General features: G+C 53.3%; 1 protein-coding gene across 1 annotated transcript in view; it reads left to right on the top strand.

The window, feature by feature from the left end:
* Positions 1-20,055, top strand: part of SHROOM4 (shroom family member 4) — a 40,810-nt gene extending 20,755 nt beyond the window's left edge. The window contains exons 3-12 of the mRNA XM_033137303.1: positions 3,520-3,654; positions 6,472-8,620; positions 9,743-9,807; positions 11,137-11,869; positions 12,517-12,566; positions 13,257-13,369; positions 13,469-13,730; positions 15,974-16,157; positions 16,774-17,049; positions 18,587-20,055. Coding sequence (XP_032993194.1) covers positions 3,520-3,654; positions 6,472-8,620; positions 9,743-9,807; positions 11,137-11,869; positions 12,517-12,566; positions 13,257-13,369; positions 13,469-13,730; positions 15,974-16,157; positions 16,774-17,049; positions 18,587-18,856 — 4,237 coding nt within the window. The 3' untranslated portion in view covers positions 18,857-20,055. The remainder of the gene's footprint in view (positions 1-3,519; positions 3,655-6,471; positions 8,621-9,742; positions 9,808-11,136; positions 11,870-12,516; positions 12,567-13,256; positions 13,370-13,468; positions 13,731-15,973; positions 16,158-16,773; positions 17,050-18,586) is intronic.
* The last annotated feature ends 1,741 nt before the right edge of the window (positions 20,056-21,796 follow it).

Raw genomic sequence — 21,796 nt, 5'->3', positions numbered from 1 at the left:
AGCAGCCTAGATTTCACTCCCTCCATCCCCCATCAAACACCAACAATTTTTTTAGCAGTTGTAATATTTTTATGTAATTATTTAAGGAATCATTAAACCCTTGGGCAGGGGCATAGCAAGGGAGGGGCGGTGGGGGCGGGCCGCCCCGAGTAGCACCCTGGGGGGGGGTGACACTCTCAGCGGGGCCCCGCCCCCCACAATCGGCGCCTCCAGCTTGGTTGTTTTTTGCCCTGACATCTTCTCTGTGAAAACATATTTAACGCAGAAAGCAAGCTTACTCCATCTTCCATGTGACAGCCCTTTAGAAATTCATAATCTTGGTGGCTCTTCTCCGCACACCTGCCAATATCCCTTTTAAACTCTGGTGTCAGACCTGGACACAGTATTAGTGTGCCAAAACTAAACGCTGGACCCCCAGGTATGATCTGACCAAGGCAAAATAGAATGGTCTTATGATGTGGACACTCGACTTCTCTTGATGCAGCCTAGAAGAGTATTAACCTTTTTTGCTGCCTGCCAATATCCTTTTCAAATTGGGGCCACTGGAACTGGACAAGGCAGAATGGAGCGGTATATCTTCCTCCCGAGGCTGATGACCTCACTCTTCCTCCCCCCTGTCACTACTGCTTCCTGCATGGGCTGAGTGGAGGTGAAGGCAGGACAAGGAGGGCTGCAGCTGTTTCAGCCAGAGGAACCCTGGGATTCCCCCTACAGCCAGGCTAGAGTTGACTGTCTCATCTTGTGGGGCACGGGGGCGGGGGCAGGAGAGCTCCCCACCTCTAAGACAAAAGGATCCCCTCCTCCCCACCATTGAATAAGGGGTGGGTGAAGAGCTAGCTCTGGAACAAGGAGGGAAGAAAGATCCACTTCTTCTGTCCTTGCTATATTGCCACCTGAGGCGGCCACCTCACCATGCCTCAAGTTTGGGCCGGCCCTGCCTGCATGAGGGCCTGATGGGTGGGTGGATGTTTTCTTCCCCAAGCTGATCTTTTCCCTAGACTCCTGTTGCTCCACAGAGCCAGGAAGCCCCTTTGTCGTTTCTTTGCATCGTTTGGGGCCTCCAACATGACCACTGCCTGCTCCACGTGCTCCCTTATCTCCCTGGACATCACTTCCTTAGCACTTCCTGGCTGGAAGGGGATGGGAATGGCGTCTGGCTTGGGGAGTGCAGGAGGGGGGCGGCAGCAGGAAACGCCTGCCCAGTAAGAAGCCCCTCCCTCTTGAGTAGGGATGGCTTGCATGTCCCGGCCCCTCAGCTGCTTATTCCCCACAGCTCCCAGCAGCGTGTGGGCTGGAGTTCTGGGGTGCTCCTTTGTCCTGCCGGACAGTCACACAGGTCTCCCCACTGCCTGCGGACAGGTGAGTGCATTGCCACCCTCCTTCTGGTGTGCCTAGTGAGTCCCTTGTCTGGTGGGACGAATCCTCTTTTCACTTTCTCCTAACCTAACTGGGGTGGGTGAAGACACCCTTGCTGCCAGGCATGCTGTGTTGCTTTTCCCGTTGGCGAGGTGGTTCAGCTGGCAACTCCTGACAGGACCTGCAGGTAGCACTGGGAGAGGCTCCTATCTGAAACCCTGGAGAGTAATTGCTGTCAGTCAGTATAGGTGGTACTGAGCTGGATGGAGGAAGAAGAAGACAGGGCTGATTTTTCTTCCTCCCACCTTGTTCCTGATGCGGATCTTCCCTGCTGTGGAGCAGGGGATACAATTATTCACCTTGGGTGCCAAAATGTCTTGGGCAAGCCCTGGCTACCTATGGGGGCTACCTATGTTCATTTGGGAAAGCTCCCATCCCGGCATTTTCTGGTGACTGAATAAGGGTGAGTCACCACCACCCTGTCCTCAAAATGAAATCTTGAGGGTTTGTGTGCTGCAAACTTCAGCTCTTCCCAGGTCGGACGTGTGAAAGGGGTGGGGGGCTGCTGCAGCTGTATAAGGCAAGGGCAAAGGCATGGAAGACTTCCTCCCTCTGAATGTCTCCTTACTTCCCTAACCCTCCCTCCTGTGTCTTTTGGGTTTTTTAAAGGAGCTACATCACTTTAGAAGAAACGAGATTCCAAATAAACATCAGGCAGAACTTCCTGACAGCAAGAGCTGTTTGAGAGTGGGGTGGAAGGTGGTGGACTCTCCTTCCTTGGAGGTTTTTAAGCAGAGCTTGGATGGACATCTGTCCGGGATGTTTGAGCTAAGATTCCTGCATTACAGGGGCTTAGACTAGATGACCCTTGGGGTCCCTTCCAGCTCTACAATTCTTTGATTAAATTGGCTCTTCCAACAGACAGGAAACATCGCTTAGGCATCTTTCTGAACCATTCTCTCCATCCCACACCCATTATACTCTTGAGAAGCAGCCCTTCCAAAGTTATAGGAATCTCTCCATCCCTGACCTCTGCAGGGGGCTACATGGGGGTGGCAGCTACAAAGGCTCCCAGCTCCCAATCTCTGCATGGCATCCCCCCCCCTCCGCCCCCATGCTGCCTGCCAGAACGAGCTCTTGCTTAATTCTGGCCAACCTCCAGACCCGCCTAACAGCGCATTTTGTATAAATTCTGCAAAGCTGCATGTGGGTTGGCAGTGGTGGGGCATGTGCCTTGAGATGGCTTTGGGTGTGGGAGAATAGAGACAGGAGTGTTTGAGTGGATGAGGAAAAGATGAAGAGAGAGAGAGAAAGAAAGAAAGAGAGAGAGAGAGAGAGAGAGAGAGAGTATTTTAGAATCCAAGAATTGTAGAGTCAGCTCAGCAGGAATCTCCAGCCAAGCATCCATGACAGATGGCCATCCAACCTCTGCTTTAAAAACTCCAAGGAAGTAGAGCCCACCACCTCTCATGGGAGTTTGTTCCACTGCCAAACAGCCCTTACTGTCAGAAAGGTCTTCCTAAATCCATGGGATTGGGTCCTGCCCTCCAGAGCAGAAGAAAACAAGCTTGTCCCATCTTCCGTGGGACAGCCCTTCAGATATCTCCTCTCATATTTCCTCCCAGTCTCCTCGTTTCCAGGCTAAACATACCCAGCTCCTTCAACTGCTCCTTATAAGGCTTGGTTTCCAGACCCTTGATCTTCTTGGCCATTCTCCTCTGCACACTTTCCAGCTTGTCCATATCCTTCTTAAGTGGTGGAGCCCAAAAGTGGACACTGGACTCTAGGTGTGGTCTGACCAAGGCAGAATAGATTGAGACTAGGACTTCCTTTGACCTGGACACTCAACTTCTGGAGATGCAGCCTGGAAGAGCCTTAGCTTTCATTGCTGCTGCATCACTCATGTTAAGCTTCAGTCATGTTCAGCTTGTGGTCCACCAAGACCCCTAGATCCTTTTCACATGTACTACTGGCCAGCCAGTTGTCCCCCATCTTACATTTGTGCAGCTGGTTCTTCCTGCTGTGTGTATGTGTGTAGCTCGCCCGGCTTTCTGGTGGCCCTTAAGGAGGCTTCCCAGTACGAGCTTCTCCTGCAGTGGGGGAGGGGAGGTGTGCCTGCTGTTTCCTCTGGCTCATTTCCTCCCCCTTCGATCTGCTCCACAGGAGGATTGTGCCTCTCATCAGGCCCCACTCATGGCACCTGGCCAAGCTCTCCGGAGTCCGGACTGAGGCTGACGCCACCATGCACTTTCCGGCCGATGCCTTCAGCCTCTCCTGGCACTCAGGCTGCGACCCCAGGTGAGTGACTGCCTGGCTAATAATAATAATAATAATAATAATAATAATAATTTATTTGTACCCCACCCATCTGATTGGGTGGCTTCCAGCATATATAAAAACACAGTAAAACCTTAAATCTTAAAAAGCTTCCCTATACAGGGCTATCTTCAGGTGTCTCATAAAAGACATATAATCATTCACCCCCTTAACGTCTGGTGGGAGGGCATTCCACAGGAATGTGGTGCTTGGGCATCTGTCTGGTTTGGCAGCACCTCTCTCCCCATGGCAGCAGGGGGTGGTGGGGGCACCCAGGGCTCTTTCTCTCAGGGGGCTGACCATGGAATTATAATATTGTAGGGTTGGAATGCGGTGCACTGTCCTTTGTCCAAAGATCACAGGGCAGTTTTCAGGATAAAGTTGTTGGCCCCCAACTCCTAGTAGCCTCAGCCAGGATGACTAGTGGTCAAAGGCAATGGGCCCTATGGCCACTTGTCATGAATGCTTGAGCTGAGATACTTGCTTTGCAGGGGGGTGGATTGGATGACCCTTGGGAGTCCATTCCAACTCTACAATTCCATGATTCCATGACTTGTAGACCAGAAACATCTGGAAAACTGATTCCCATTATCCTCAAATAGGCTGGTCCTTGTCTGGGAACAGGGAGGAGGAGGAGGGTGTGAGTTTGGCTGCTCCTTACGAGTTGCAATACCCTGCTGCCACCTCCACTCCCACCGACCGCCTGCTCATGGGCTGGGCTCCGGAGTTGCTCCTGGCTGACTGGCTTCTTCCCAGACCTATCCTGGGCCCTGTGGCACAACCATCCTTGCTCGGGTATGGGACATGGCAGTGGCTTCGTGCTGAAGCTCTGCAGCCTGGCATTTCTCCCCCCCCCCCAATGCCTCAGATGCTTTTTTGGTTTGAGCTCATCTCCCTTCAGGAAGGGAGGCGGCTTGGGAGCCATCCTGGCTGCCAGCAGGGGGGAGGTAATGAGTTGCAGGCCTCTTGCCTGAGTGAAGGGTGCAGGACTACCAATGCCCTCCAGGCTGGAGTGGGAGGAGTGCACAAGTTGCCAAAAGGCTGGGTTTTGTCGTTTTTGAATTTTCTGACGTGCTGTCAGGGCCTGCCCAAGACATTTTGGCAAAAAAAACCACCCATGCTCAGGCATGGTTTTGAGGACTCCTAGACTGCTGTTGTTGGGGGACTTCAACATCCATACCAAAGCAGATGGCTCTGCGGTCACTTGGGACTTCATGACTGCCATGACGACCATGGGGCTGCCCCAACATGTCATTGGGTGGGAAGAGGGTGATCTGAAAGTGGGGAACATTGACATCTATCCCATGTCATAGTCAGATCCTGTTGAAGTCTAGGCTTTCAGCACCTTTCCCCCTCTGCAGAGGTGGTGGACCTATGAAGATGGTCTGCCCTTGGAAGCTGATGGATCCAATAGGTTTCCAGACAGCTCTGGTGAGAGAGTGGGTGGTGCTGTGGCCTAAACCACTGAGCCTCTGGGGCTTGCCAATCAGAAGGTTGGCAGTTTGAATCTGCAGTTTTAAAGCACACCAGTGCAAGTAGATAAATAGGTATCACTGCAGTGGGAAGGTAAACGGTGTTTCCGTGCACTCTGGTTTCTGTCACAGTGTCCCGTTGTGCCAGAAGCCGTTTAGTCATGCTTGCCACAAGACCCAGAAAGCTGTCTGTGGACAAACGCTAGCTCCCTTGGCTTGAAAGCGAGATGAGCGCCACACCCCATAGTTGCCTTTGACTGGACTTAACCGTCCAGGGGTTCTTCTTTACCTTTTAGACAGCTCTGGGAGACTTTCTGGCTGATATGACTAATGTTCCTGTCAAAGCCCTGGCTGACTTGTGGAACATCTGGCTGACTTGGCCCATTGACACAATCACCCCTGAGCACCCTCTCAGTTTGTTTCCTCCCTGGGTGACAGCTGGAACATGATTGGAGGAAAACTCCAGTAGACTGCAATCGAACACTGGTGAGGGCTCATCACAAAGCCTGCCTACTGGCAGTGAAGGCAACAAAGAAGGCATACTCTGCTGCCTCCATTGCATCTTCATTATGGTGTCTGGCAGAGCTTTTCTGGGTAGTACAGGACCTTTTACAGTCGGGAGCAAAGGAGGTGGGAGAAAGGACAGTGGCTCACTGTGATTTGGCTGCAAAGCATCAAATAAAACTGCTTGCATCTGCCAGCATCTTGCCGCCACTGTTAACAGCAGATGAATCTCAAGGGGTGTCCAGAGCACAGTCTAGTCCTGTTGTGTTGGATGAGTTTCCATTAGTAAGGCTCAAAGACATGGACAAGGGGCTGGGATCAGTCAGGGCACTCACTTGCGCTCTGGACCCTTGCCCCTCCTGGCTGATAGAAACTCGCAGGGGAGGGACAGCTGGCTGGGACAGGGAGGTGGTTAATACTGTCTTGCGAGAGGAGGTGGTCCCTGCCCGCTTCAAGGAGGCAGTGGTGAAACCACTCAGCCAAGAAATCCTCCCTGGCTACTTTCCATTCTCCCCTTCTTGGGCAAGGTTCTTGAGAGGGTGGTCACACATCAGATCCAGGTGCTTTGGGAGGAAACCAATTTTCTAGATTCGTTTCAATAGACGGTTTTGGTTGTGGGTTTTTGTTACGTATTTTGTGTTCCCATTTTGTGATTTTATGTTGTGAACCACCCTTTGATCTACAAGTGAATAAATTTAACAATTAAATAAATGAAGCAGTATGCAAATATTCTTAGAAATGAATAAGAAAGGGACTTGGCAGCAGGCACTTTTGCCTAGAACCTCCTAATGAGGGATTCCCTCCTCTCCCCCTCTCCCCGCAGTGATCTTCCCTTGCCCTGGAACCCCCTCGCTCGCCACTGCAGCACAGACAAGAGCAGCTCCCTCGGGAGCATGGAAAGCTTGGATCAGAGTGGCCAGACATACTACGAGGGCAGCCTCTCTCCCACTGACCAGACCATGTACCAGAACAAGCGGGACTCTGCCTACAGCTCCTTCTCGGCCAGCTCCAACGCTTCTGATTCCGCCCTGCGGCCCGAGGACAGCGGTGTCCCCGAAGGCCTCCCACCAGACACCCGTTACCTGCAGACCAGTGGCGAAGCTGTGGCGGCGTTGGGCCTGCACGCCTTGCCCAGCCGGACTGCCCCCAGTGCCAGGACAGCCCCCTGCCCTCAGGACAGTCACTTCCCCAGCTCTACCAGAGCTGTTGTGTCCACCCCTCCCCAGCCGCCAGTGAGGCAGGACAGCCTGCGAGCCTGTAACCCACCCCCAACCAACACAGAAGGCCGTCGGAAGGACTCCCCCCAACTCAAGGCCCGCTGGACCTCGGACACGCTCCTTTCTGTACGAGGCAGGGACCCTGAGCTGGGCAAGGAGTCGCCCACAGAGCATTACTACTTGCTGAGTTCTCATGCTGACCAGCCCACCCCCATGGAGAAGGAAGCCCAGAGTGCCAACTCCCTTCCAGGTGAGGAGAGCAGTGGGGAGCACCTCCTGGGCAAGCCACACACGGGCAGCCACGAATCCTCCGTGACCAAGCAGGGCAGCCCCGAGGGTGCCTGCCTGCCCCACTGGAAGGCCTGCTGGGCTGGAGCACTGAGCCATCGTCACAGTGCCCCGGAGCACCTGCTGGCATCCCAGCTGCAGGCTCTGAACGTCTCCAGCCCCCAGGAGGACTCCCACTGGACTGTGTCTCCACTGCACATGGAGCAAAGGAGCAACCCAGGGGCCCAGCAGAGTCAGGGCTCCCCCAGAAAGGTGCAAAGCCCCCATTCCACAAGCAGCCGCTGCCACATGGGGCCAGAACGACCCAGGAGTGCCTCTGTCGAACTGGCATCCTCCCCACTTCTGCAGCCCACTGGAGACGCCAGCACAGACCTGAAGGAGGCATCCGGCATGGAGGCATCGGCAGAGGTGGGGCAGGAGGAGGAAGGGAGCATCGTGGACACCAGGAAGTGGGGGTCGTCTCAGCACCGCTCAGCCCATATGCGTCGGCGCAGCGACCGCTTTGCCACCAACTTGCGGAATGAGATCCAGTGGCGCAAAGCACAGCTGCAAAAGGCAAAGGGCTCCGCTCCGCTGTTGGAAGAAGGGGAGTCCAACCAGGAGGCAGGGGAGCCCCCTGGCAGCCCCCCTGCCCCTCCTTCCCTGCCCCACTCTCCTCCACCTCCCTTGCCCAAGGGCAGACCTACTGGCTTGACCCAGCATAGAATGCTGCTTCCCAGGCGCTGGGGCTCTGAGCTGAGTGTCTTTGCAGCGGACAGTGGTCTTCCCAGCCCCAGCAAGTGGAAGGTCCCTCTGCCGGAGCATGACAAGCCCCAGGGAGCTTCTCCACCTGGAGGAAGTCGAGGGGGCCGCTGGCGGTGGTCACCAGAGCGCAAGCTGCAGCCCCACCATCAGAGCCAGCAGGTGACTGATTCTGGGAGCCCCTTGCCACCCCCTGAGGATTCTGGCCTCCTGCCTTTTGCTGACCGGAGGAAGTTCTTCGAGGAGACAAGCAGACCACTGTCCTCTGGGGGCTTCGGCTGCCAGAACAACAGGCCAGTGGGGGTACCCCTCCCCAGGATGGTGGACCAAGACTCCTTCCAGCCAGCCAGATCCGAGCATGGGGACCAGCGCCGCCACTCTGTGGACCAGCCCTACAGGCTCCTGCAGCCCCCACCACCCCACACCTACCAGGACTTCCTTCCAAAGGTGTCTGCCTTTTGCAAGCCATTGGCCCAGTGTGGGGGAGACTGTGATCACTGGCGCCCCCTTCCCTGCTCACATGCAGCCCGGGAAGCCTGTGCTTGCTGCTATGGGGATCGGTGCCCTGCAGCTCATCACAGGAACATGCCGGCAGCATCTGGCCACTGGGCCCACCACTGCCACTCGCACGCCTGGAATCGCTGCAGTGACTGCTGCTGCTGCCCAGCACAGCACAAGTTCTTGGAGGAGGGGGGACCGTGGCATGCGAGGAAGACCTTTCTAGCGGTAAGAGGGTGTGGGTGTGGTAGGGGTCTGTTGCAGGACTGGGAGAGGATACGGGGAAGGTGCTGCTCATCCGAGAGTCTTGCGACTACCCAGCCTCTCAAAAAGGCTCACTGTGCAAGGAACAAGTCATAGAGTCATAGAATGATTTGGAAGGGACTCTGAGGGTAATCTAGTTCAACCCTTGGGAAGGCAGGAATCTCCACTCAGGCATCCATAGCATATGACCTTCCAATCTCTCCTTAAAGATCTCCCAAGGGAATCTGTTCCACTGTCAAAGGGCTCTTACTGGCAGAAAGTTCTTCCTGAAGTTTAGTTGGAATCTCCTTTCTTGTAACTTGAAGCCATAGGTTTGGGTCCTCTCCTCGAGCAGGAGAAAATAAGGTTTAGATATCTCCTCTTTTCCGGGCTAAACATCCCCAGCTCCTTCAAGGGCTTCTCATAAGGCTTGGTTTCCAGACCCTTGACCATCTTAGCTACCCTCCTCTGCACACACTCCAGCTAGTCAGTATCCACTCCAAAACTGGACACAGGTCTCTAGGTGGTTTCCCTCCAAGGCAGAACAGAGTGGTACCTTTACTCTACACTTCTATGATTCTATATGTATGCTTTAGTTGAGATCCCTGCATTTGCAGGGGATTGGATTAGATGACCTTTGGGATCCCTTCCAACTCTATGATTTTATTATATCGACACTGTGCATGTGAAAAGGATATTGGGGTCTTAGACGACCATAAACTTCATGTGAGTCAACAGTGTGGTGCAGCAGCAGCAGCAACAGCAGCAAAAAATAAAAAATAAAATAAAAGCTAATGCTAGTCTAGGCTGCATCAACAGAAGTCTCACGTTAAGGTGAAGGGCAGTCAGCCATTCCATCATTGCCTGGTGGATTCCAGACCTCCCCAATGGCTGGCTCAAAACATTTTGGCACCTGAGGCAGACCCGAGAATTGGGAAGAAGAGAGGGAAGATTGACATCAGGGGGAAAAGTGTGGAGAGAGAAAGTTTGGCTTTGGGATCTGCTGCTCCTGAGGATACTGCAGCCTGAAGCAGTTGCCTCACCTTGCTTCATGGGTGGGCTTGCCCTTCCTGCCACCACCCTCAGCCTCTGTTCCTTTTTTTCCAGGACTTTTCCATGGGTGAGTGGGAGCCTCCTTCACCCAGCAGGAAGACAATGAGCCCATCAATGAGGTAGGCAGGGGGTGCCTGGGGTGGGCAAGGAATGCTTGATGTTGGTGCCCACAGATGGGTGGGGTGGGGTAGCAGGAAAAACTGCAACGTGGCACAGCAGTTCCTGGTCCACTGGATGTCCCCATGTGTCTGTGAGGTGCTCCTGCCAGGGGCCCCCTCCTCGCAAGATGCCAGGCCCTTCTCTGTCATTGCCACCCATCCCAACCTGCATGAGGCTGGCATTGGCCCCTCTTGTAGGCTGGAGCAACAGGAGAGCCATCCCTTCCCACCTCCGCTGAGCCCTGTGTGTTTGCTGCTGGGGTTGGACCCATTCCATCTTGCTCTGGGGAGAGGCACCACTTCCTCATGGCACCCTTGGCGTTCACCACAACCAAGATCATGAGGGTCTTTCTTTGAAGGCCCAGCACCACCCACCAGCAATCTTGGCAGGAAAGGGAACTGAGCATTGAAACAATCACAGCCAGGAATGTGGCACATTAACAATCTTGGGCAGGGTGGGGAGGGCAAATTGGCCCAACCTTCCTTCTTGCTGAAAGGATTTGTCCCATAGCTGAAGCAATCCAGGAAGGTGGGAGAGAGCAACACACCCTTGCTGGCCTTTTGGAAGCCCACTTCCTGTCAGAAGCTTCTTCCTGAGATGCTGAGGAAGAACTTGTGCTAACACAAGGGATGGGGGGGGGTGTATGTGGGGGGTTGTCTTCCATAGTGCCATTCTGTGGTTCACCTCAGGTGTCAGAATGCCTTGGGCTGGTCCTGTCTGCAGAGGCTGCTGCCACTCACTTCCAAGTGTCCCGATTTTCCAGGGAGAGTCCTGGAATGACGGAAGCCATCCCAGTTTCTGTTTTGATCTTGGAATGTCCTTATTTTCCTTTTTCCTCCCCTCCATGTCTCGGAAAACAATTAAAAGTGGTGTCTGTGTGTAGCGGCAAAAATGGAGTCCTGTTTATCCTGAAAATAAAATTCCAGCACCAAATGAAGGAAATGGTTAAGCTGGTATACGAAGCCCTTCCTGTAGTTTTGAAGGAAAATATCAACAATCCACTTGCTTCAGCAGCCAGCCATTTCTCAAGAAAGGCATTGTGCGTTTATTCCTTTATTGTAAATAGAGCCTTTCCCTGTCTGCTCAGAAGTATGTCCCACTGTATTCAATGTAGGTTCAGCAGAGAGGTTGTAATTTGGCTCAAGGTGACAGATACATACGTGCATATGACTTCTGTGGGAGATCAAATGCAGGACAAGGTTCCTGGTGGGGAATAGGATGTCCTTATTTTCACCAGAGAAATGTTGGTGGGTATGCTGCAGGTTGCTCTTCTTTCATTCTCCTTGCAGAGAACTTACACAACACAAGGTGGGCCTTGCAAGGGTCAGCCCCTTTTGGACCTGCTCAGAGGCCTCCGAGGCAGAATGGCACCCTTCCTGCCACGCTGGGCCCACTCACAGCCTCTCCTGGGACGGCAAGAAGCCTGGGCAAGCAGCAGAGAAACCGGCCTACAAAGAGGACCCTGCCAGCCCTCACAGACACCCCCTGCGTGAAAGGGCCTACTCAGAGAACCACCTCTGTGCAGAGCAGGCTGGTGCTTCCGGGAGGGAGAGACGAGAAGCCCCCCTGGCCAAGCTGAAGGAGGAGGCCTGGCTGGAGTCTCCCCGGGCAGCCAAGCAAAAGGGCCTGCCCCCTCCACGGCCCCCGCCACCAAACTGGGAGAAATACCGCCCCTGCCGTGCCTCCCACAGCCATCTGCTTCCCCCCAAGGCCGGCCCACGCCCCCACCTGGAAGAAGCCTGTGCCCATGGCCAGAGCAGCAGCAAGGTGGCAAGGCAGCGGTCTCAGAGCCTGCCCCTGGAGCAGCTGTGGGGGGAGGCCAGCCAGCAGCTCAGCCCCAGGCCTCAAGAAGCCCCCCACTCCCCCTACCGCTATGACAGTTTGCCACGTCGGACCCCAGAGTGGGCAGTGCCAGACGGGAGCAGCCAGAGTGGGTCATCCAGGCAAGTAGTGCATTGCTTTCTGCCTCTTGTGGCTCATAGGTTGCGGGTGTGGGATGGGGATGGTGGTCTGTACAGAGGGGCAGGGAATTAGGGAAGATGGCTTCAGGAGAGACTAGCTGGGCAGGAGAGAGCAGGATCAGTGCCTAGGCCTCTTCCCACTGACGACTCAAAGGACAGGTGGAGGTTTCTACACAGAGGTTGGATGGCCATCTGTCCTGGATGCTTTAGCTGAGATTCCTGCCTTGCAGGGGGTTGGACTAGATGACCCTTGACAGTCTGTGCACCCTTTTAAGCTTAGCCTGAACCCCATCCAGCCTGTAGCAAGAGACTTTACAGTGAGTGGACTTGTTGGGATGGGGGCAGAAAGCAGCAAGAGGGTCAGAATGTGGTGCAGAAGAGGAAGAATCTCATGGGAAGTAACTTCATGTGGGCTAGTAGTGTGGAGTTGTTTTTCCAAAAGCAAGGTGGCAGGACTGGCCCAACTATGAGGTGGACTGGGAAATCTGCCTCAGGTGGCAGCATCTCAAGGGGCAGCTGGAGAAGCAAGGGAATGTGGTGTGGGTCAGCTGCTGATGTGATCTTGTGAAGTTTCGCCACTGCTTCCACTTCTTCTCACATCTCTGAGGCTGCTGTGGGTGACGCTCGACCTGACCACTGCTGGAGAAGTGGTATGTGTGAGATCTTGCCAGAAGTTGCTTCCTCTCCTCACTTCTCCCATGCCCGGAGGGTGCCCCACCAAAGAAGCAAGAAGAGGCACCAGCTGTGTCTGTGTTCAGGTGAGATCTCGTGGACCTCTCCCGAGATCTTGCCTGAACCCAGAAGCTGTGAGCAGGGGAGGGTGGGCCCAGATGTTGCCAGGCTCAAACTCTTATCATCTTGCCATCTTATCAGGAGGTCCAGTTCCACACAATATAGGGATCGGGGCTGTAGGTGCAGGAATTGGCAGGTGGATGGCTGGTGGTTAAGGGCAATAAGTTTAAAAAGAACAAAAAAACTATTCTAGTATAAGGTTAATGGTAAAGAATGGAATGTGAATTAGAAATAATCAGGGAGATAATAGAGCAACAAGGAGAACCTTTGGACACAACATGAACGGAGTGCAGGAAACCAATTTTCAGAAAATTTGTATAAAATTTGTTTTCATGTGGCTGATTTAGTAAAAAATTGGAATATCAACAAAAATGACTTAGGGGCACATCCCCTTTGGCATTCCCTTCCCTTAAATATGAGACAGGTGCCAACTCTGAGGTCTTTCCAGCACCTGGGACTTTCCTATTCCAAAAAGCCTCTGCACTGGTGTTTTATTGTTTGCTGTCCTGTGCTCCTTCAATGGCCTCAGCTTCTGTAGCTGGAGTCAGTCTGGGGCCCTCCCTCCCAGGCCAGGTAGAAAAATGTAGAAAAACCACTGAGCTTGAAGCCATTTCACCTTTCTTTAACCCGGTGTCTGGTTGGTTTTGTGCTTAAAGGCCTGCATGTTCCCAGGAGGAGGCAGCAACACCCGTGCCCCCTTGGGAAAAGGGGAAGGATGGATCGGCCAGCAGGACCCCCGAGCCGGTGTCAGCCATCCCCTCCAGCCTTGGTGAGTTCTGCTTCCCCTCTGCAGGTGTCCGTGCCTCTTGTCTCTCCAGCAATGCTGCCGTCTGAAATGACTTCTCTCTCTCTCTCCCCCCCCCCACAGCCTCCAAGGAGCTAGAGGGGGTTGAAGGAGATGCCTGCCGCCCAGGTACGGTGGGTCCAGTGCCCCCCTTCCGCCTGAACTCGGAGGAGCTGATGAGGGACGTGGCAGGCAGGGATCGCTCCCTGGCTGGAGTGCTCAGCCCCACCTTGGGTCTGGTGACGGCAGCAGAAGTGATGGGGGACCTCTTCTCCCCTGGTGTGGGTGCTGTGTGGCAGGGGCACGACTGGCCCCCTCAGGCTGGTGCTGTGGGACTCTCGGCAAGGTAGGCATACCAGCTGCAATGGTATCCCTCAAAACTCTTGGTATGTAGGGCAGCAAGATCTGGGGGCCAGGGGGCTATGTGGGCCCTTGGCACAGAGCATCCTTGGTAGAGTTGGAAGGGACCACGAGGGTCATCTAGTCCAATCAGGAATCTTTTGCCCAATGTAGGTCTCAAACCCATGACCCTGAGATTAAGAGTCTCGTGCTCTACCATCTGAGCAGTGGTCAGGAGGGGGTAATGGGAACTGAAGTCCATTAACATCTAGAGGACAACCAGGTGTGGGAAGGATGGCTCTGAGCTTTGAGGAAATTCAGATCCCCACTAAGCGATGCAGCTCCCTTTTTCTCAGTCTATCCCACCTCACAGGATTGCCGTGAGGATCAGTTGTGGGAGGGATAGAAAGTAGTGCAAACCACCATCGAAGGGTAGGATATTAATGTATAGGAACAAACTCAGCAACTGGGAACAGCCTCAGCCTCTGTGTGGGTGTGAGCCTGGGGTCTCCCTGGAGGTGTCCCTCCTGCTGATGCACCTCTTGGGACACCTCATTGCTGCCTGTGACTCCCACTTATTCCCCACCCCCCCATCCCCTCTACTGCTGCTGTTTTATTGTAAATATATTGAGAATTCATAGCATAATAGGATTTGTAGAGTTGGAAGGGGCTTACAATGATACATGATACAATGCATGATAGAACAAGAGCTTAAGGGCAGCGTATTTTTTATACTGCTGCCAGCCATTAGCAGCATGATTTCTTTATCTATAAGATGGTTCTAATTCGTCACCATGACTTTGCTTGTATGCCATTCACACACAACGCTCAGTTATTTAACAAGAAGGGAACAGCAATACAGCAATGGTTCAGAAGTGAAAACGAAAAGTACACCTGTTGACCACCTGAAAATCTTTATCATACCCATATATAAGCATTTAAGTTACAAAACTCTCTCTCACACACATGCATGCATGGAGATGAGCAATACTGCCAACACCTGCTTCTAAGGGCTCATCCAGACTTCCTTTTGTGCCGTGTTTCTAAGTACAGGTTTGCACGTTAAAGCACCATGTCTGAGCCTTTCTGCCCGGTGCTTTTCCCACAAAAGCCTCCTCTTTCCCGCTGAATTGAAGCAAATGGCAATTCACAGAAAACCCAAATTGCTGTTGGTTCTGATTTGGCATTATAGAGCAGGTTCTCATGGAAAGTGCTGGGCAAAAGGTAAGTATAGATGAGCCCTAAGGCCCCATAACGTCTCCCAAGGCTGGAAATTATGCATTGGGCAAGGGGCTGCCCATTACAGGCCCCAAAGGGCTCCAAAAGCATTCTGTTGACCTCCCTCTTCTATCTTCTTCCCCTGAAAGATTTTCAGTTTCGCAGGTTTTGATGCCCCCCACTTCAACATGGCATCTCCTAGCCTTCCAGTATTTTTCATGTGTAGCGTCTTGCCACCAGTTTTATATATACATTGATGCATAATCTTATTTGTATGCCACCTTTCCATAGTCCAAACCATGCTCAAGGCAGCTCACATTAAAAAAACACATAACTACAACATAACAGGTAGTCATAAACAATAAATAAGGGGCTGGCAACCTAAGGCCCATGGGCTGGTAGCGGCCCACAAGGCTTGTCTAACTGGCCTATGGTGCCCCCTGCCGCCCCGCCCCCTGCTGCCCACTGTTAATGGCATGGCATTGCGTGGGGCGGGGACTGACGTCCGGGTTGATGGCACCTGTGCGCATGCACACGGGAGCTCCTCCAACCTGGATGTGCACCAGAAATAGCGTGTTTGCACACTTCCGGGTCGGAGGAGCACCGGAAATAGCATGTGTCTGACCCGGAAGAGTGTGTGTGCGCACACATTCCAGTCCATCCTGATGGACGGAGCATCGACCTGCCCATCCTTCGATAAGGTTGCTGACCTCTGCAATAAATGAAACACCAAAAAATGGTTGTGTATTGTTTAATGGTTGAACACCGTCCACATATATCATAACAAGCTCTAAAATAAAAACACAGGAAATTTGTATAACTACAGCCCAGGAGTCTTTTCGGCAGCCTCAGCTTTTGTAGCTGGAGTCAGTCCAGACACCACCTTTCCAGGCCAGGTGGGAAAGACCTGCAAGGCAGGAGCAGGTTTTCCAAGACTCACAGCCAAGATGGTCACATGAAGGCAGACAGTGTTGCCTTGGCCTCCTCTCCATTTTGGAGCCATCCCTCCCACAATGCTCTTTGTTGGTGTAGGCAACCCAGCCAGCCTGTCTCCCCAACCTGTGGGGGAGCTGCCAGCCCCACCTCCTCCTGCTCTGCCTACTATAACCTGTCAGCCGGCAAGGCTGAGCTACTGAACAAGATGAAGGAGTTGCCTGAGGGGGCTGGAGCCAGTTCGGAGGAGGAAGAGGTGGACCATGACCTGGCCAGGAAGAAGGTGAGCCGGTGGTAGGTGGGCTTTTCCACTTCAATCTCCAGGCCCTGCACAGCTGCTTGGGGATTAGTGGGCAGACTTGTCTAGGCTCTTTGAGTCAAACTTAGCCCTAGCAAGTCGCTCCTGTATTTTTTGGGGGGGTGGGTGGGAGGGGTGGGGTGGGGTGGCGGCTGGAAAAGTCAAGTTGGGAATTTGGACCATTTCTGTTCATCACCAGGACAGTGTGTGCTTGCTGCAAAACAATTGCAGTTCTGCACAGAGCCCAAGCCCTGTGCTGCCCAAAGCTGAACCCTGCAAATGGATGGAATTCACTGGTATAATCTGCTTGTACCAGTTGCTACCAGCCATGATGGCTCTCTGGTACCTCCATGTCCCAGAGCAGTATGCCTCTGATGTGACACCCAGTTGCTGGAAATCACAGGTGGGGAGAGTGCCACTGCTAGGCTCCTGATCTTCTTTTGGGCTTCCCCCATTTATTGGGTACTGTTGGCCAGGATGCCGGGCTACATGGGTCCCCCTTGGCCTAATTCTGCCACAGCCAGGCTCTTCCCGTGGCTTTCTGGCACTTGCCCCCACCTAACTGACCCCTCACCCCAAGTGCAATCTCTCCTGCCTCCAGGTGCAGCTGATTGAGAGCATCAGTCGGAAGCTGGGGGTGCTGCAGGAGGCTCAGCGGGGCTTGCATGATGACATGAATGCCAACATGGTGCTGGGCAGAGAGCTGGAGAGCCACATCAAGGAGGTCTGCAAGCCCCATGAATACGAGAAGTTCCACCTCTTCATCGGAGACTTGGAGAAGGTGGTCAACCTCCTCTTGTCCCTCTCAGGGCGGCTGGCAAGGGTGGAGAATGCCCTCAGCAGCCTGGACTTGGATGCCACTGCAGAAGAGGAGAAGGTACAGGGCAGGCGGGGTGGGCAACCTCTGGAAATGCAGCTCTGAAAGGCCCCTCTCTCCTGTTTGGGAGCTCCTTGTCCCCAGACCAAGATGTTTGCTGCCTCCTCTTCATCCTCACCTCTATTTTGCCTTAGTCAGACCACACTTAGAGTCCAATTCTGGGCACCACAGTTTAAGAAGGATATTGACATGCTGGAACATGTGCAGAGGGTGGCAACCAAGATTATCAAGGGCCTGGAAACCAAGCCTGATGAGGAACAGCAGAGGAAGTTGGGTGTGTTGAGCATGGATAAGATGAGATTGAGAGATGTGAGAGGAGATATCCTGTCCCATGGAAGATGGAGCAAGCTTGTTTTCTCCTGCTCTGGGGGGCAGGACCCGATTCCATTGTAGGAAAGCAGATTTTGACTAAACATTAGGAAGACCTTTCTGATAGTATGAGATGTTAAAAACCTCCAAGGAAGGAAAGTTTACCACCTCACGAGGGAGTCTGTTCCACTGTTGAACAGCTCTTACTGTCAGAAAGTTATTCCAGATGCTTTTTCATTTTTTCCACCGGTTGCCCAAGATGTCTAAGCAAGGACGTGGTGGTTCATCAGGTGCGAAATTTCGCATCTCCCTTGGTCTCCCTGTGAGAGCTGTTATAAACTGCGCAGACAACACTGGGGCCAAAAATCTATACATCATCTCTGAAAGGGATTAAGGGGCGCCTGAATAGGCTGCCAGCTGCTGGCGTGGGAGACATGGTAATGGCTACTGTCAAGAAAGGCAAAGCAGAGCTCAGGAAGAAAGTGCATCCGGCAGTTGTGATTCGTCAACAGAAATCATATAGGAGAAAAGATGGGGTGTTCTTGTACTTTGAAGACAATGCGAGGGTCATAGTAAACAACAAAGGGGAAATGAAAGGCTCTGCTATCACAGGCCCCGTAGCCAAGGAATGTGCCTCCAACGCTGGCAGCATTGCATAAACCTGTATTCTAAAAGTCCAATAAAAAAGTGGTTGTACCAGAAGGTTCTTCCAGATGTTTAGTCAGAATCTTCTTTCTTGTAACTTGTTGAAGTCAGTGTTTTGGGTCCTCTCCTCTAGAGCAGGAGAAAACAACCTCACTCCATCCTCCACGTGACAACCCGTTAGATATATGAAAAGTGTTATCATATCTCCTCTCAGTTTTCCAGGCTAAACATACCGAACTCCCTCAACTGCTCATCATAAGGCTCAGTTTCCAGATCATCCTGGTTGCCCTCCTTTGCACACCTTCCAGCTTGCCAACATCCTTCTGAAATTGTGCTGCCCAAAACTGGACACAGTATTCCAAGTGTGGTCTGGCCAAGGCAGGATAGAGTGGGACTATGACTTCCCTTGATCTGGACACTAGACTTCTGTTGATGCACCCTAGAATAGTGTTAGCTTTTTTTGCTGCTGCACTGTGCTGTTGTTGAGGGTGGGGGTGTGTGCCTGGGCGTCCTGTGCCTGCTTCCTGGTCTTCCCGCTGTGGGTTTTGACAGCTCCAATCTCTTCTCCCTTCCCCAAATCAAGCTGGCCCTCCTGGAGAAGAAGCGGCAGCTGATGGCGCAGCTGGAGGATGCCAAGGAGCTGCAGGACCACGTCTCCCATCGGGAGCGCTTGGTCTTCACCAGCATCTCACGCTGCCTGCCTGCTGAGCAGCTGCAGGACTACCAGCACTTTGTGCGCATGAAGTCAGCACTCATCATTCAGCAACGGCAGCTGGAGGACAAGATCAAACTGGGCGAGGAGCAGCTGCGCTGCCTGCGGGAGAGCCTACGCAAGGGGCCCAGGGAATACTAACCAAAGCCAGCTGGGCTTTCCTGCATCGCAGGGGCCTGGGCTAGATGACCCTCAGGGTCCTCTCCAACTGTACCAATTCATATTCAGCTGGAGCCTTCCTTAGGGGACTGCAGGCCAGCTTTGTGCTCACAGTGCCTTCTTGCTCTCAGGACAATTATGATTGTTGCCAAAGATTGCTATGCCAGATCACTGCATCCCCACCCCTCCTCTTCCATGGCTGGGTTTGGGGGCTCAACCAAAGTGTGCTTTGCCAGGAAGACAATGACACCAGCTGCTCAGGAAGGTGAGGAAGGGATTCCTGGAGCTCCACTGGGATGAGGACTCCCAGGGAGGCAGCCTGAGTGCCTTGGATAACTTTCCATCTTCTCCTCTCTGGAGCCACCAACCACCCAGCCAAGGAAGCTCCCCTAAACAGCAGCATAATCCTCTGGCACCCACTGCTTATTCCAAGGCCTGGCTTCGCCTTGCATGCCTTTCCTGCCTCCTGCTGCACAATTAATTAATTTATACCTATCTTAGCTTTCCTTCACCAAGATAATTGTGAAGGATGGGGGTGAGGTGACTGGGGTGGGCCAACACAAACCTCAGCCACATCCCTTAAGGGTGACATGTACTGCACCTCTCATTGGTATGCCAAGCTTAGGATGTGTTGTGGTGGCTGCAGAGGAGTCTGTGCCCCTTCCCCTGCCCTCTGGAAGTGGCTTCTCTGCAAAGGTGGGGTTTTTTTGTGGGGGGAGCCTTCAAGCACAGAAACCACCCCCCATACATGCTTTCCAGTTCCTTTTGTTCCATTTGCCTCCTTCCTCTCATTCCCCTCCCAGCACCTCAATCCAAAGTTTCTCTTGCCAAGTTCAAGGGCAGGAAAAAAATCCTCATCTTTCCCCATATTGAGATCTCTTGCTGGGGAGTTGCCATTTCAAGTTGTTTTGAGCTCTGCTCATTTCCTGCACAATCGTGTTGGGGGAAAACTGAGGACCTGTTTGTGGATCCTCCTCCTCCTCCTTCTCTCTCTCTCTCTGGGTGCCTCATGGCCTGGGGAGCTGCAGCAAGCCCCTTGTACACTGCAGATTGGCCGCTGCTTCCTTGATCTGCTGAGCCCCACTGGTGCTGAGCCCTCTCAGCTCTACCCAGAGGCAATCAGAGGAACCAGTGAGGGCAGTGAAGGTCCTGTGTGTCTGGAGGCAGTTGGAGGATGGATAGTGGCTAACAGATTAAGGTTGAATCCTGACAAGACAGAAGTACTGTTTTGGGAGGTGTGGGGGACTCCTTGTTCCTGAACAGGGTAACTGTGCCCCCGAATGTCCAGGTGCACAACCTGGGAATCATTTTGGACTCACAGCTGTCCATGGAGGCTTAGGTTAATTCTGTGTCCAGGGCAGCTGTTTCCCAGCTCCATCTGGTACACAGGCTGAGACCCTCAGGGGCATCGCAAGGGGGGGCGGGGGGGCGGTCCGCCCTTAGTTCCAGGGGAGGGGGGGTGACACTTTGGCCGGCCCCTCCCACCCCGCCCCGACGGGCGGACCCGAACGGGGGCATGTCGCCTTTCCCCCCTTCCAGCGGCTATTTTTCGGTGGGGGGGGGGCAGCGAGGAGGGGGGTGTCACGCTGGCATGCCCCCCCTCCCTGCTGGTCACCACCCCCGCCGAAAAAAAACCACTGGGGGGGGGAGGAAGCAGAGCAGGGCGCAATCAAGCCCTGCTCTGCTTCTTTTCCCCCCTTCCGCCGCTTTTTTCGGCGGGGGGGTTGGACCCGCGAGGGGGGTGTCAAACTTGTCACCCCCTCCCCGCTGGTCACCACCCCCCGCCGAAAAAAAGCCTTGGAAAGGGGGAAATCCCCCCTTTCTGCATCCACGTGCTTCGTGACGTCATGATGACGTCATGACACACTCGTGCCCCTCCCCCAGGGGGGTGCCTCTGCGCTGCCGCCGCCCCCAGCAGCGCAGAGGCTAGCTACGCCACTGGAGACCCTCCCTGCCCTCAGACTGTCTGGCCAGACTGGTGCATGCTCTAGTTATCTCTCGCTTGGACTACTGCCATGCACTCTACATGGCACTCCCTTTGAAGGTGACCCAGAAACTACAATTAATCCAGAATGCCGCAGCTACACTGGGGACTGGGAGTGGCCGCTGGAGCCATATAACACCAGTCCTATAGGATCTTCACTGGCTCCCAGGATGTTTCCAAGCACAATTCAAAGTGTTGATTCCAAAGTGAGGGAATCTTTAAAGCCCTAAATGGCCTCGACCCTGTATACCTGAAGGAGTGTCTCCACCCCAGACACATGGGTCCCTCTCCCGAAGGTCTTCTGCTGGTTCCCTCACTGCGAGAAGCGAAGTTACAGGAACCAGGCAGAGGGCCTTCTCAGTAGTGGCATTCTCCCTGTGGAATACCCTCCCATCAGCTGTCAAGGAGATAAAGAACTACATAACTTTTAGAAAACATCTGAAGGCAGCCCTGTATTGGGAAATTTTTGATGTTTGATATTTTACTGTCTTTTTAATATTTTTTGGGAGCTGCCCAGAATGGCTGGGGCAACCCAGTCAGATGAGCGGCATATAAATAATGAAATTACTGCATTATTATTGAAAAGGGCTTCCCCAATACAACCAGCCTCAGCCCCCACTACCACCGTGTGCTGATGGGCCCCCTGCTCCCTTCCTGTGTAAAAGGCAGAGCCGGCCCAACCATGAGGCAAGGTGAGGTGACCACCTCAGGCAGCAGGATCCACAGGAGCAGCAGGTCCCAATGTTGATCTTCCTCCCCCCCCCTGTTCCTAATGTAGATAACTTAGCTTCCTGATAGCTATATGTTGTTTTGAATGTATACTTTATATTTGACTTTCTTCTGCAGTGTTTTCTTCTGGATTGTTTTATTTCATGTTTTAATTTAGGTTGTAAACTGCTTTGAGGCCCCCCCCTTAAAAATATAAAGCAGTGTAGATA

This window comes from Lacerta agilis, chromosome Z, assembly GCF_009819535.1.
Source record: "Lacerta agilis isolate rLacAgi1 chromosome Z, rLacAgi1.pri, whole genome shotgun sequence".
Lineage (NCBI taxonomy): Eukaryota > Metazoa > Chordata > Lepidosauria > Squamata > Lacertidae > Lacerta > Lacerta agilis.
This window is presented reverse-complemented; position numbering and strand designations above follow the sequence as displayed.